Source organism: Oryzias melastigma, linkage group LG8 (assembly GCF_002922805.2).
Source record: "Oryzias melastigma strain HK-1 linkage group LG8, ASM292280v2, whole genome shotgun sequence".
Classification (NCBI taxonomy): Eukaryota; Metazoa; Chordata; class Actinopteri; order Beloniformes; family Adrianichthyidae; genus Oryzias; species Oryzias melastigma.
This window is the reverse complement of record NC_050519.1, coordinates 2,551,479-2,566,697: the sequence shown is the minus strand read 5'-3', so window position 1 is coordinate 2,566,697 and position 15,219 is coordinate 2,551,479. Positions and strand designations below refer to the sequence as shown.

The following is a 15,219-nucleotide window of genomic DNA, read 5'->3' as shown; positions in this document are numbered from 1 at the left end:
TCACTTTGCAAATAAAATAATATAACCAGTTCATGAATTTGAACTGAATTATTTTACTTTCTTAACTCATTCCTCTCTTCCTGTTTTGTGTTGGAGCAAAATAAATTTAAAGAGGCAGTTTTTGACCAAATTTGAGCACATTTAGTGTCCAACTTTAGTTTCTTGGTGATTCTCTCTTAAAAGTGCTCTTTCAGGTGATATTTTTTTGTTTAAGTTTTAAACTAAAATTCAGGACATTTTCAGCTCTTATTTCATTATATGACCACCTTTTGGCAGACATTTTGCATATAGTTGCGATAATTTTGTGATATTTGTACTCCTATTATTTGTGTCAAATTATTATCATGCATCAGTACTTAACTGCATCCATTTATCGTTTTTGTGGGGCTTCCAGATGGAAACACTTCTTCCAAATGGCATTTTCTGTTGGTTTTATCACCATAGCAACCATTTTATTTTTGGGTCCCTTGGGTGTGACGATCAGGTTTATTTCATTTTTGTAAAATTTTTGTAAAGTAAAATTTTTGATTCGATGGGCAACGGAGGAATTTCCTAATATTTTTATTTAGTATGTTTTGTTGTTATGCTCATGTATTAAATTTAGCAATATTCCAGGAAAAAAATGTGGAAGCCACTTTTGCAAGCTTGCTACATGAACGCTGGTCCAAGTTACTCCTGTTACTTCTACAGCTGTGGCCGTATTTGGTTTTGTTTTTTCGTTTTGTTCTGTGTTTTGTGCATTTCTGTCAGAATGGGACTTCTGTGTATTTGTGGATCTTTGTGTGTCTGTCTTTGTTGATTTGTTTCAGGTGTGGTGCTGGAAGGGCGGGGCTCCCATTGGTCTCCATTGATGGAGAGAGCCTCTAAATCCACCATGAAGACCTCCAGACCACGAGAAGGGAGCTGGGCTGCAGCCAGTCTCCACTGCAGGTTGGCGTGCTTCTCCACCTGTTTTGTTTTTGTGGTGTTGTACTTTGTAGTTTTTGTTGTGGTTTTGTTTGGTCCAACTCTGTTGTTTAGTGTACCTAATTTAAGTGAAGCTGTAGGGGTGAACCACCATTTTCTTTAGTACAGATTTTCTCCTGTTTAGGTTCGTGTTTGTCGTTTGTTTTTCCACCTCATTTAGGTGGAGTTTTGTTTGTTATTTTGGCCTCGGTTCACTCTGAAGCGTTTTGCTTCACCTTTAAGAAGTTATTGTTGGTTGTTCTTTATTGTTTGGTTTGTTGTAAATACATTTTATCTTTTTCATGTGGAAATTTTTTTTTTGTTATACATTTTTCTCAGTTTACTCTTATGACGAAAATAAGGTGTATCATAAATTGGGGGCTCGTCCGGGATCTGTGATCACTTGTAACAGGACTATTAATTTACCTAGTAGCCTCCTAGGGATGTTTGGGAAGTTAGGAGAAGATTGGTTGGATGGAGGATTTTACATTTGTACAAGGTCCTAAAAGTTATTTTATTTTTAGGAAAATTAAAGATGGCGGCCTCTTCCTGAGATCAAAGGAAATGTCTGTTGTGGTTTGAGAGTGTGTGAAATTCCATGAAAATTGCTCAAACAAAAGTCAAATATTGTGCAATAATGGGCAAATTTCACACTTTGCCAGAAAATTGCAGCCAACCTTTAGGTGATCATGTGGCCATCCCATAATAATTTCAAGGCCTCTTTTGGAAATCCCTAACATGTGTGTTTTGGCTGCGTTACTTGATTTTGTAACAGATTTGTGTGAGATCCATAAGAGATTTTGATCCCATTCATATTTTTTGATGGTTTCAACCGGTAAGGGACGGCGTCCTGCTCTCCCCTACTTGGAACAACATCCTCCAGTGGCGTGGGGGCGGAGTCACCTGTCAAAGTTTGACATCAGCTGTTTATATAATGTCACACTCGACCACCTGGTGATGACTCTGATGAAGACGCTTAAACATATCAAGAAATATTGCTTGTCTGATAACAAAAGAACCAAGAAGAGGCTATGAATACTTATAGACACTATGAACTTTATTGCATTAGATTTTGATGAGTTTTTGAGTATGTTTGCTCAAAGGTGCAGAGTTCTCTTGAGGGTCCTGCACAGTTCACTTTTCTGTTCCTGGCAAAATTCACTTGTCTGGACTGAAATGTCTGAGGTTTTTCCAGACATCTGCTGTGGTCACTCCTCCAGTTTGGGGGTCGAGTATTGCAATCACCACACCTTCCAGGTCTTCACCAGGTCTTCACCAAGTCACTGGTATTTCTCCAGTTTCTCGTGTTCATTCTACCTGAGGTTGCCTTCACTTGGGGGTCGACAACCTTCAGCAGTTAAAGAACCATTCTGGAGGATTTCTCCAGAACTAATATATTTGTTTTTTAAAGCATAAATAAAACAGAAACATAAATAAAAAAAAGCTTTTTTTAAAACATGAATTAGTTTCTAATTCTTTAGGGGTGTACATGACTTCTTTTCAAAATAAGACATCCTGTGCCACATAAAGTCATGTCAAAGTAGTAGTAGGTAGTGAAATATCAGTAGTGATGAAAAATAAACACACACAAAACCATTGTTTATGGTGCATCTCAGCCAGAGAGTCACAACTCTGAATAAAAATAAATAAACAAGAGCTAATTAACTGACCCTCATGTTTTTCACAACTTATATCCTTTGGGTTTTTTATTAGGGCTGTGAACATTAACGAGTTAAAAGCGGACTACTTGATCCATGGTCCAGTGCCACATTGTACAAATAAATTTTACCAGGTAAAACATTTTGATTAATTGTGATTAATCACAACACAAAAGTGCGATTAATTAGATTTTTTAAAATCCATTGACAGCAAAAATAAATGTTCTATATGTAGAGTTTTGAATTCATATTTGATTATTCACAGATAATAAGTGGTCGGAAAATACTGTAAATAAAAAAAACGATTGCGATTAATCGCGATTAATTTTTCCCAGGTTTGCCATTAATTAGTTAATTTTTTTAGCGATTTCCGGTCTTATTTTTTATTTAAAAATCGAAAGTGATTCTTTTAAATTCTGGTGTGTGTGCTGACTTTAGATTGATTTTCTGTAGTAAACAGCAATCAAAAATATGTCATGTTTCAGTAAACTATGAAGCCAACTGCTAAATGGGTGGTCGGGCATTATGGGTAATGAAGTCAGGATCCTGGTGGAGTGATACTACTGTCCTTCAACTGCTTGTGAAGGAGTTGAAAAATGTTTGACTTTTAGCTTTATTATTTTTGCTTAATAAACCTACAAAATGAACGTAAAATATGCTACTTTTTCAAATTAAAAATATTGCATTTTTCTTTAACCAGAGAGCCACAATGAAGGAGTTAAAGAGCCGCATGTGGCTCCGGAGCCGCAGGTTTCAGACCCCTGGTACTACCACATCCACTAGCTTTCCTTTGTTCTTTATCCTCCACTAATGTCAGCTTGATTTGATGTTATTTTTTGATGTTGTTACTCATTTCCTGACATCTTTTTGGTTAATTTGTTGAAAACACTTCTGTGTCTGTTGGCTAACAGTATGATGGAGTCCCAACGTGCAGTGGAGGCCTCAGTCCATCTCTCTGACAGCAGCTGTCGTTCGTGGGACGGCAGCCAGGTAAGCAGGGTGCATGCTGGGACAGCAGAGAAAGAGAGAGCACAGCCCAGCGTTTGATTTATGTGCAGAGCGTGCGCCCGTCTGCATGGAGGTGCGTGCATCTGCGTCTCTGTGCTTCCCGTGGCTGAGCCGAGGTCCGGCTGGCACGGAGTCAGGGGCAGGCCGTCCTGCAGAGGGACGTGGGGGGTGGTGGGGGTGGGGGTGTGCGGTCCGACAGGAGGACAGGCTGTTGGAAGGGGACGACCACACGGCCGGGGCCATCATCACACCCGATGGAGGCTGCAGGCGAAAACTGGTTCAGTGCAGGCTGGCTGTGAGGGACAGCATCCATACGGCTTCAGATTAATGCAAATACCATCAAATATTTGGATCTTATGATTCAAATATTAGCTTTCTGGATTTTAAATCAATTATAAATCTCATGTGGAGTTCATTTTAAGGTAGAAGCTGATTTTCTTTGGACTTCTTTATGCACAAATCAGATTCTAAAAGTGCCTTTAGCCTTAATGAAACTCCTTTTAAGGGATATTTTAAAAATTGATCCTCTTTGCAGGTCTGGCTGCAGCTGCATGGAGTCACAGGGACCTCCTCCAGCCGAGGACATGGAGTGCTCCTGCACCCCTGCACCGTGGCATCAGTATTCCAGACCCGTTCATGGACACAACGTTCCTGCTGAAGGCTGCTGCTCCTCCTGCCCTGCACCACCAGGGGGCGCTCAACTCGCAACCAAATGTACAAGCTCTTTTTTTAAAAAACCTTTAAATGTTGGATTAAAAAAAAAAACTCTGAGATGATGTGGAAAGTGTGAGCACCGCTGTCCACGCCGGGTTTCTGCCGTCTCAGAAGCTTTCAGAGGATGCTGCTTGTCTCAGCTGTTCGAGTGATGTGACTTTGTCATTCCATACTGATTTTTTTTTTTTTCCAGCTGGGGGAGCGTGCATATAGCTCTCAGTTGCCAGTCAACTTTACATGACCGAAAAATAACCTGGGGTAAGTGCAATCTGCAACTGTCCTCTGGTCAGCAGTACTGAAAGGCAGACGCATGCAGACTGCACACAACAGAAAGATCACTTCAGAAATCCAAACAGACATTTGAGGGTTTTCCATCCAAAGAAGCGATGCCCTGTCTCAGCAACCGGAGGCTTCGGCCCCCGTGGGGGGGCCCGCCTCTCTGTCCCAGAGCACGGTCCAGTAAGGTCACAGAGAGGGCTCTGATGTGAGGTTACGTAACCTTGGAGTCTGACTGACACAAAGTTCGGTTGGAGCCAGTGTGTTTGCACTTAATATTCTGAGCAAAAGCAACCAAGGGGGGGCTCATCTTCTCATAGCCTCCTCTGCTGACCCTCCCTCCACCCCCCTGATCACACAGCACTGCAGAGACACTCTGATCGCCACAGCAGGAAGAAGGGAGGGAAAACGGGAAGAGGAGAGCAAGGTTAAATGCAGAAGAGAGGAGGCATGGTGGTGCAAACTAATTACGGCTCCCCCACTAACGGGAGGATTTTCAGAGCTTTTCCCTTGTTTGCAGAATTTAACTCCCGAAAACATTTTTGTCAAAGAACGGTCCGGTGATTTATTTCTTTGCTATAATCGTCCGAAGTGTGTTTAGTTAAATCTGGACCACCAGTTGTCTGAGTAGCAGTTTAGGCCTTCTTTGAATTGTCATATTTTTAATTATAGCATGAAAATCTGTCCTCAGAGCAGCATTCAGCCTGAGCATCATATCATGCAGTTCAAACAGCAGCCACTCCCTCTGGACCAAAGAAGCAGCAGAGAAGTTGAAGAAAAAATGAGTTTTGATAGTTATTTTTCCTTCTTAAGTGTCATTTTGAGCTTCTTTGTGCCTAAATGCTTCTAAACATAATATCATATTTGATAGTTGGATTTCTGAGACTCATATCTCATTAGCATGAATCAAACTTTTCTTAAAAACCTTTCATAAATGACTATCCCTGTAGTTCATCCTCATTCCACTAGAGGCAGTAGAGGGGCTTTTCCTGCTCATTTCAAAATGGCTGCTCCCTGAAATCTCAAGAACCCTTTAGGAAGAGTTTTGCTCATTTAAAACACTTTATGGTTAGAGCAACAATGAAGGAAGAAAAATAAACAATATATAAGAAGAGTTGTAAAAATACAAAAAATAATAAAAAAGATGAAAATTTACAAGAATAAAGTCAAAAAGGATCAAAATCAGACGTTTCCGAATAACAAATATTACATTTAGCTTTGAAAATGTTTCAAAAAAGATTATCCTGCAGATAAATCAGATGGGCATCACAATACTCTAAACTCTGGCTCAATCTGTTTGACTGTTTTTTGTGGTGCAAATTTATTTTTCTTAAATAAAACCACATAAAAAACAAGACATTTTCCTTGTAGAATTACAAAAAATTCTACAACTTGAAATCTTTATTTGAAAAAACTTTTGACTTTTTCCTCATAATTTTATGGATTAACACTCAAAAATTTTGTTACTAGTTTCCTCAAAACCTAAAAACCGTCTTGTAAAAATTTGCCTTTTTTCCATAAAATATAAGAACTTTAGTCATGAAAAAATGTGACTTTTTTCCTATAATTTTATGAATAAATCTAAAAATTTTGACTTTTTTTCTCAAAATTTAACACGTTTATTCTAATAAAACTTTTACTTTTTTCCTCAAAATTTAATGACTTTATGCTAAAGATATTTTGATTTTTCTTCGTAAAATGCAACGAATTTATTTTCATAAATTTTTGGATTTTTTTCAAAATAAAAAATCTAATGACTTTATTCTAATAAAATATTACCTTTTTTCAAAATTTAAAACATTTATTTTCAAAAAATGTTGTCTTTTTTTACATTTCACAACTTTATTCTCATAAAATGTAGACTTTTTTAAAACAATTTTTTGTAAAATTTTGATTTTTTTTTCTCATAATTTCAAGATTTTTTTTCTTGTAAAATTTAGATTTTTTTAATAATTTAAGAACTTTAGTCATGTCGACTTTTTTCTCATAATTTTACAAATTTACTCTCAATATTTGGACTTTTTCTGAACTTTTGAAAACTTATTCTCAAAAAACTTGTATCTCATAATTTAATGAGCATATTTTTTAACCTTGTAAAAGTTTGACTTTGATCTCAAACTTTGTTTTCATTCTTTTAATATTATTTCTTTTTAAATTTAACAACTCTATTCTTGTAACATTTTGACTCCATGTCATAATTTTAAGACTTTTTTTCTTCTATTTTATTTATTTATAATCTTTTTGATTTTTTCAGTACTCCATCATAGAGAATAAGTCATCTATTAATGTTCATCTTTTTAATTGAATACTTGCTGTATTAAAATACTGCAAAATGAGTTGATATATTTTTTTAAATTACAGATAAATCATGTTATAAATTGGATCAAATTTGAGACAGTTGCTAAATAAGGTGATGTCTCTTCTTGAGCACTTAATTTTTTGCTAACATTTTTGTGAGCAAAAATTTACCAAATCCCCCAACTGGTACTATCTATTATCTAATAAAAAATAATTGTGCAAAAGTGTTATTTTAGACTTCATCAAAGGGTTTGAAAACATCCTAATAAATAAAAGGGATTTTTTGGTCCCTTCTTTGATATAGAAACAATCCAAACTGAATACATACAGTGTTTGTATTTTGAGGAAACTGTTGTAAAAAAATTAATTGTTAAAATACAATGTATAGTGTGCTTTAAACTAATTTGTCCTCTGTCTGCTTTTAGAGATTATTAATTGATCGGGTGGTTGCAAAGTTGTAAAAACATAAACTGAACTTGTGTCTTTAGAATGTCAAGGAGTTAAGCAAAATCTTGAATGTTCTTCGGAAAGGAAGACTTTATTTTTGTCTGAAAATGTGATCGACTATTGGATCCGTCAGACGTGGTCCTCCTCAGACTGCACAGGTGAGGCTTTGTGTCTCTGACTGTCCTCTGTCCGCCGGCTGATGTGCAGGTCGACTCTTGCTAAGCATCTGACATGACAGGACTTGTTCTGGAGAAGTGGAAATCAGAGAAGACAGCTTGACAAAATGTGAAGGATGTTCCAGAGAGCAGACTCGTCCCGTCTAGAAACGTTAGAAAAGTGACGTTCAGAAAGTTGAGGCAGACAGGTGTCGCTTGGTGTCACGCCTGGTTTCTCCAGCACCTTTGATTTAAGGTTCGGCCCATGAATTCTGAATAACGTTCATTTAAATGCATCAATAATGTATTTTATGGAGAGCTGGTTGGAGGATGAGTGTCAGGATCTCAGCAGTTTTTGAAGACATCCTTGTACGTGTCTTATGTCGCTCTCATGAGTGTTTTTAACATTTTCTGACCATGGAGGACATATATAAAGAAATTTAGCTTAAAATTGCATTGAAGAGTTTTTTTTTTTTTTACTCAAATCCTTGTGGATCAGGACCAGACACAAAAATTCAGTTAAAAAATGTATCTGTGTTTGATTCTGATGCATTCACTTGCAGATGAATAGATCCGAATGGGTGTGAGGGGCTGTAAGCTAGTGGGACAGGGTGTAAATAGAGAGCTCTCAGCAAGGGGGAGGGGAAGAAGGGGCGAGGTTGCTCCGTGGTCATGACTCAGAGGGGAATTGGTAAAGTGTTCCCAGCGTGTTCGCGTTTCTTTATCCGCAGTTTCAAGTATTGCTGATTTTTTTTTTTCTGTAAAAAAAAAAAAAGAAAACTAATTATTTTTTATGTGATTACGTGAAACTGAATTTTATTAAAGTGGAGGAAAAAAACTTCTTAGGAGCTTCAACTTCAATCTTTTTGTGCCTCCGTTATTACAAAAAATGCAAACAAGATCGCAGAGGGATTGTACATCAATACAGACAATAGAGTTTCAAATTTATTTATTTTAAATATATTTTTGGTAGCTTGTGTGCTGCAGGATTTTTGCTAAGGAAAAAGAACCTTGGCTCAAAAAAGTTTAAAAAACACTTTCTTAGAAAAGGAAAGAGGTTTTTAAATTGTGAACAAAAAAAGCTTACCAGTAATCATAATTAAACTGTAAATCATAATTAAAAGAAATAGGTCAAAAGATGACTGTAGTGGGTCTTTAAGCTGCAAATTCCTTCACTTTTAATGCAAACTTGCTTCTGTTTGTTATTGCAGTTTGTTCTCCACCTTTACCTGCAACAAGCTTCTAAAGAAAAGACTGCATCATTTTTCTGGTTCGGCTTTCTGCTTCAGCAGCATCCAAATGTGAGCACTTCACACTCATGCACACTCAGAGCTGCAGGTCCAGGAGAGCTTTTAGAGAGGTGCAGGAGAAAAAGGTTTCTTTGCATGAAGTCTTCCTGCTGAGAGAATTGCAAACCCGTGTTTCTGGAGACAAATACAGCAAAAATTCAGCTTACATGCGACCTTCTCTCAGACAGTTACAGGAGAAAGAAATGTGAGTAACAGATGTATTTGTGCAGCAGCAGTCGAACATGCCATGTTATTATTTTATATAAATTTCAGGCCTACCTCCAGTGGAATGCAGGACAGAGCTCTTCAGTCTGCAGTGAACTCTAATATATCCTGAATTATGGGCCACAGTGGTCGATTGCTGTGTGTTATCACCGTTTTACAACAGCAGGCTGAGGCAGTGATTTCAGGGGCGCACAGGGTTTTATGTGTGACAGCTCAGCTGTTATTTTTATGGGTGTATGAGGGATCCAGCCAACATTTTGTGTTGATGTCCAGTGTTTTAGGTTCCTGACAGTCTTTATTCACTGCATGTCCTCTTCTAGATCAAGATCAGGGTGAAAACATCTTTAATCGTCAGGTCTTTTTTGTGGAAAATCTACAACAGATCCACTAATAACTTCACATCTGAAGCAGTTGTGTAGTGATCGTCTTCCTGAACTCTGACAGTTTCCCTCCTTTTGACTCCTTGATGACTGGTGGGTATTGCAAATAATTTCCAGAATCGATTCGATTCACCAGAGCCTGGATCGATTCTGATTTTTTAAAAATTCTTTTTATTCACTAAATTCCATTTGATTCAATTATATTTTAAATTTTACACGGTTTACACATTTAGACACATTGTTTATACATTTATAATCTATATATTTTAATTTTAATATATTAGTGAAATTATAACGAGATTGTTACAGTGTTACATGAGTTCTGCCTCTCCGGTAGGGCGTTTTAGTTTGGCCACTAGGTGGCGATCGCGCTGTAGCAGTACACCTCATTCCAGAAGAAAAGGAAAGTATGAGTAAAAAACTGTTTATGAAAGAATTCCCTCCCGAATTCCTAACTACTAAAAAACAATATAGTGCACGACTATATAGTGCTCTGGATTTTAAAGGCAATTCGGACACGATGTTCACCACTGTTCTGTTCGTTTTTCTAAACGCCAGATATGACATCACCGATTTCAAAAAGTCAAAATCAAATCAATACGAATATTTCACGATGTCTATTTATGACTCCAATGGTGAAAATGTGGATGGTTTATCCAAAAATTACATTTAAATACGTTTTTTTGTTTGAAATTGTCCGACCACAATGCATTATGGTCTACATTCGCTAATCTAGTGAGCAATGATGCACGCTAGTTTTTCGCAAAGACTTCTGGGAAATTTACTTTGCTCTTGGTTTTGGAATTAGCAGATTCGGACAGCACTAGAAATTGGCAAATGCTCTATATAATGCACTATATTCGGATAAAGCTTGTGTTTTAGACCATAAATAGATAAAAAAAAATCCTAAAAGAGTTTGCAAAATGAATTCCTGTGAGTAAATAAAGTTGTTAATTTAGTCAGCAATGTATGTTTAGGTCGACCAAGCGTTACCATTAGCCGCCCTATGGGAAATCCCATTATACGTTAGCATGAAGCTAGTGGACTTTATTCTTGTGCGTTACATCTCTACTTTTATGGATCAATTATTGATCTTTTGAGTGTAGATCAGTTCAGATCGATTTTATCACCCCATCCCTACTGATAACTCAGTTTTTCAACATTTCTTTGACAAAAGTTTAGATGTGTCTGGTAAAAACAGTGAGGCTGACTATTGTGTTCAAAGTAAATGAAATAAAGAGGAAGGGGAATAAAGAGAGAAAACAAAAAAAGCTATTAAGGTATATGAAGTTATGATCAAAATTAACTGATAAAAAATGCTGACATATTTATTATACTGTAAAGACTGAATCTTAAAAACGTTTTAAAAAATCTAATAAACTTTCTTTAAGAAAATTGTGTTTTTAACATGTTCTTGTTGCATTTTTCTCATGATGGAGGACATGTATGAAGAAAATTTGCATTCAAATTTTACGTCTTCATCCAGATAATTGTGTATTAGGAGCAGAGGATAATAAAGCTTTTTGGAAATAGCTTGTAGCTGTGACGTTGCTCTGACATTGTTCGCCATTTTTGTTGAACTGGTAATGTTGGGGTTGTGATGGGGGTTGTAATGTAAGCTAGCAGGAGTGTAAACAGATGGATGATGGGAAATGGGGGTGGGCTTACTTTCCCCACAAGTAATTTTTCCAACTAATTCCATAATTTAGCTAAATAATTATCCCAGGAGATCACGGCTCATCTTCATAATGCATATAGATCTAATAATAATAGGAAAACATAAAATAAAAGTGCACATTAAGACATTTCCTGTGTTTTTCTTCCTTTTCTAGAAGCAGCAGCATCATAGATGAGAAGAAGAAGCAGTAAAATCCAAAAACAGCAAAGGTGTCGTCAGGTAACACATGTTAGAGACGCACACTCAAACGTGTCGGCTTGTTTCCCCTTGGGTTTGTATTTTATTCATCAGGACTTGATGCATCCAAGTATAGGATCATTCGGTTTTGGCACCTTTAAAGATTTCATTTTCAATCTGAACAACACATTAAAAATCAAAAGAAACAAAGAAATGACTAAGGCTGTGTGAGTTTTAAAAACAAAATTAAACACATACATACATACATTTATTTATATATTTATAAAGAAATTAACCAAACTGTTTAAAAAAGCAGTTTTGTTCAATTCAGATTGTTTGGTTTGTCTCATAATGAAATAAAATGAGCTAAATAAATAAAAAACATAAGAAAAACACACATGAAAACATTAATACTTTAAACTCTAGCGCCTTTGCTTTTTTCCCCTTATATTTATTAAACTTTAAAACTTAAGTTTCTCAAGAGCAGGTTCGCTGTAATTTTATAGCATGCATTTAATTTCTGAAATTGTGAGTCACTTAGCTTTTTTTTTTGTTCTATGTCATGTTTAAACTTTATTTTAGTGTCTGACGTCCTCTTCTTTTCCTTCCCCTCTGCTCCTTCCTTTTAGTGTGTGCAGAAGTCATGTCTGGAGTCTTTCCGAGACTCCTTGGCTTGGTTCTTTCTGCTGAAAGGGTTCCACCGTTCCCCCTCCTCAAAAAAAGAAAGCGAACAGAGACGGGGGAAAAAGACGAGAAGGTTCTATTAAAAGAATAGATATTACACTACGGCTGGCTGTCTGCGTTTCCGGCGCTGCTGCCACCAGGAAGACCTTCTCTGGTTCTTGACCTTCAAGTCGACAAATACTGAGAGTCTTTTCTCGAGTTTCCAACAGCACTTGGTTTAGGTAACTTTTTTTGTTGCTTTTTTGCTTCAGTAAAGTCTGTTATCTCTTGATTATTAACATAATAATTTATTTATAAAAGTATTACATATATATATATATATATATATAGTACCTTTGTTAGGTATTACAGATTGGGGTAATTCTTACTGAATCCCAAGCTGTAACAATTCACAGTTTTATGCAAAAAATTAACAAATTTGCCAATAAATCAAGAATGGAGTGGAGCTTCAACTGAAAACTTTTAAAACAAAGAAGAACTAAAATAATGGAATATTTATTTCTTTTTGTTTGTCTTAGAAATGCCCCCCCCCCCAGCTGTCTGTGTCCTCCAACCCTGTATGGAAAAAACAACAAAAAACAAATCAAAATGACAGGAAACGCTCTGGGAACAGCGTGGCGTGTTCCTGCGCCGCTCGGTCCAGGAGAACCGCTGAGGCTCTCTCAACAATAGTAATGGAAAAGTCATGCAGCTGGAAAAAAACAAACAAAAAAAACCCAATAAATGTCTATAAACATGGAACTTCTACTGCAGGGGTCCCCGCGTCTCCGCTGGACTCCCGGGCCTCCGCCGACCCCCTCATACAGGTGTGGTGCGGCGGTTTGCTGTGTTGGTGTGGCTGGAGTCTTTGAGGTCCTTCTGGATGCAGTTGTGGACCTGAAGGAAGCTGTGGTCCCTCTCAGAGTTGTAGGTGGGCGTACCGGTGGACTTGAGAGTGTCCCGGGGAAGCGTGTACATGGAGATCTCTGTGGAGGGCAGCGCGCTGAAGCCCTTGAGGCCCACCGGCGAGGCGTCGCGGGAATGCGATGGGTCTGTGGAGCGAGAAGAAGAGCGGGAGCGGCGCCTGTAGCGGTAGCGGTAGCTGGGTATCCGTGTGATGGCCGAGCCTTGGAGGTAGTCAGCTGCACGCGCTCCTATTCGCAGCTGTCGATGTCGGTCGATGAACATGTGCACAGCCAAGACGCCCACCATCTCAGCCATGATGAAGGAAAGGGCACCAAAGTAGAAGGACCAGCCGTACGAGTAGCTGTTCTTCTTTGAGTCGCTTTTTGAAGGGTCCCCCGCGTTGGCTGATATGTACACGATGATGCCGATAATGTTGCTCAGACCTGGTGGATCAGGATGGGCGGCGCAATGAGACACGAGTTGTGGGTAATGATCCATGGATGAGAGGAAGAAAACAGAGGCAATGTGTCAGTGGAGAACTTAAATCTACAACTTCAGCTCTTTAAAAGTAGAAATGTAGGAAATGTAAACTTCAAAATGATTGTGAATTGCAATAAATCTTTAAAAGTTAAGTAATGTAAAGAAATCTCTGATAGCTGATGGAGTCGAGCCTCAACCGATCTTGGTTAAAAATCAGCGTAATTCCATAGGATTACTTCAGCTGATTATTATTTAAAAGATTCAATCTTTTAGAAGAAACCCATATGTGATGGAGGAACATCAGTCAAAGTTCACTCAGAACAGAGGTGTCAAACTCAATCGCACAGGGGGCTAAAGTTCAAACACACGTTAGGTCATGGGTCGAACAGGATAAACATTTATGGAACACTCTAAAACTAAATTTCTAAAACTTAAAAACGTAATGTTTTAATATTAGTATGAACAATAAAAAGGCAGGATTATTATTCCAGAATAAATCAACTTAAACCTAAAATAACTTTCAATATTCTACTCGCCATAAAAAATATATTTTGTCAAAATTATACAAGTTAGAAATAAGTGTGAGATCACATTGGGTAAGAAAAAATAATAAAACAAAATGATCTGGAGGGCCGGATCCGGCCCCCGGGCCGGGACTTTGACATGTGCGACTTAGAACATCAAAGGATTATTTTAGGTAAACTGTGGACACAACAACCTTCAAACTTCAATCTGAAACTGGTATAAAAGTCCTGGCTATTGGCTGTATATAGAGTACTGGAAAGAGGGACTCCTCCCTCCTTACGTTCCAAACAGGAAGTACTAGCTGGCTTCAAGAAAAATCCCATCGAGAGTCATTCTATTGGTCAGAATAACCCTTCTTGTTCCGATACCTTTTTTTTTTCCAACATATTCTTGATTATCCTCGAGTCTCAATGGATTTCATTTAGTTGGAGCCAGAATTAATTGAGGACATCGCACTCACTAACTCAGTCCAGTTCTCTGGTACAGTCAATGATTCTTATATGATACCATGTTTGGCCTCTGATCCCTAAATATCAGGAAAGAGCAACGTTTAAGAACTGCAACTTATTATATTTGTCAGTTGACTAATTAATTTAATCTTTTTTTCAGTTAGTTGTGATTACTTTGAAAGCATCTTTTTCTGCTTTCATTCAACTACGTTATTTTGAATGATCCACCAGAAAGAAACTCTGGTTTCAATAATCAGTCACACCCAGTGTGTTTTGAAAAGAACTCCAGTTTATGATGTTTTCAATGTGTTCTTGTGGCATTTTTCTGATGATGGAGGACACATAAGGAAAAAAAATCAGCTTAAAATCACATTTCTGCATTTCTTTTTTCAAATTCATGTGAATCAGGAACAGATGAAACAGCGCAACTTGAAAAAGATTGTATTTATGATATAGAAAATAAGCCACAAGCTCCTTTTTCTGCTCCATTCTGATGCTTCCACTTGCAAACAACTAGATCCAGCTCTACAGCTGGATAGCTCCAACATTACTCGCCATTTTTGTTGCCCCAGAAATGTTTGGTTAAGGTGTGAGGGGCTGTAAGATAGCAGGAGGGCTCTCAGCACAGTGATGGGAATAGATGGGCAACTCAGAGGCAAAATTCTAATGAACTCTGGCCGCTCTGCAGAGACTTTGTCCTAGAAAATGACAGGTTTTTGATTTTAACTAAAAACAGGATGATCATAATTAAAAAGAGATCTAAAAATAGATCAAAAGGTGATCAGAGAGAGACTTTAAATAGATTCTAACAACAGACTAATTCGATTCCAGGAAGAAAGCTCAAAACAGTTTGAGTTCACACAAAAGAAGTCCAGTTCCGACTCTTCCTCTGGTATTTTGGTTCTGATCTCCCCAGCAACACATTACCCCGTTCCAGAAGAGGCTT

General features: G+C 37.6%; 1 protein-coding gene and 1 long non-coding RNA gene across 2 annotated transcripts in view; one reads left to right on the top strand and one right to left on the bottom strand.

Annotated features, from left to right (window-relative positions):
• Nucleotides 1-407: 407 nt before the first annotated feature.
• On the top strand, nucleotides 408-12,588 carry LOC118599038. Its single transcript, XR_004948297.1, has 9 exons — nucleotides 408-930; nucleotides 3,515-3,593; nucleotides 4,147-4,325; nucleotides 4,519-4,583; nucleotides 8,713-8,802; nucleotides 9,336-9,488; nucleotides 11,228-11,292; nucleotides 11,880-12,155; nucleotides 12,453-12,588. It is a non-coding gene; the product is annotated as an uncharacterized LOC118599038 (long non-coding RNA).
• Nucleotides 11,329-15,219, bottom strand: part of cacng2a (calcium channel, voltage-dependent, gamma subunit 2a) — an 85,308-nt gene continuing 81,417 nt past the window's right edge. The window contains exon 4 of the mRNA XM_024272169.2: nucleotides 11,329-13,262. Coding sequence (XP_024127937.1) covers nucleotides 12,733-13,262 — 530 coding nt within the window. The 3' untranslated portion in view covers nucleotides 11,329-12,732. The remainder of the gene's footprint in view (nucleotides 13,263-15,219) is intronic.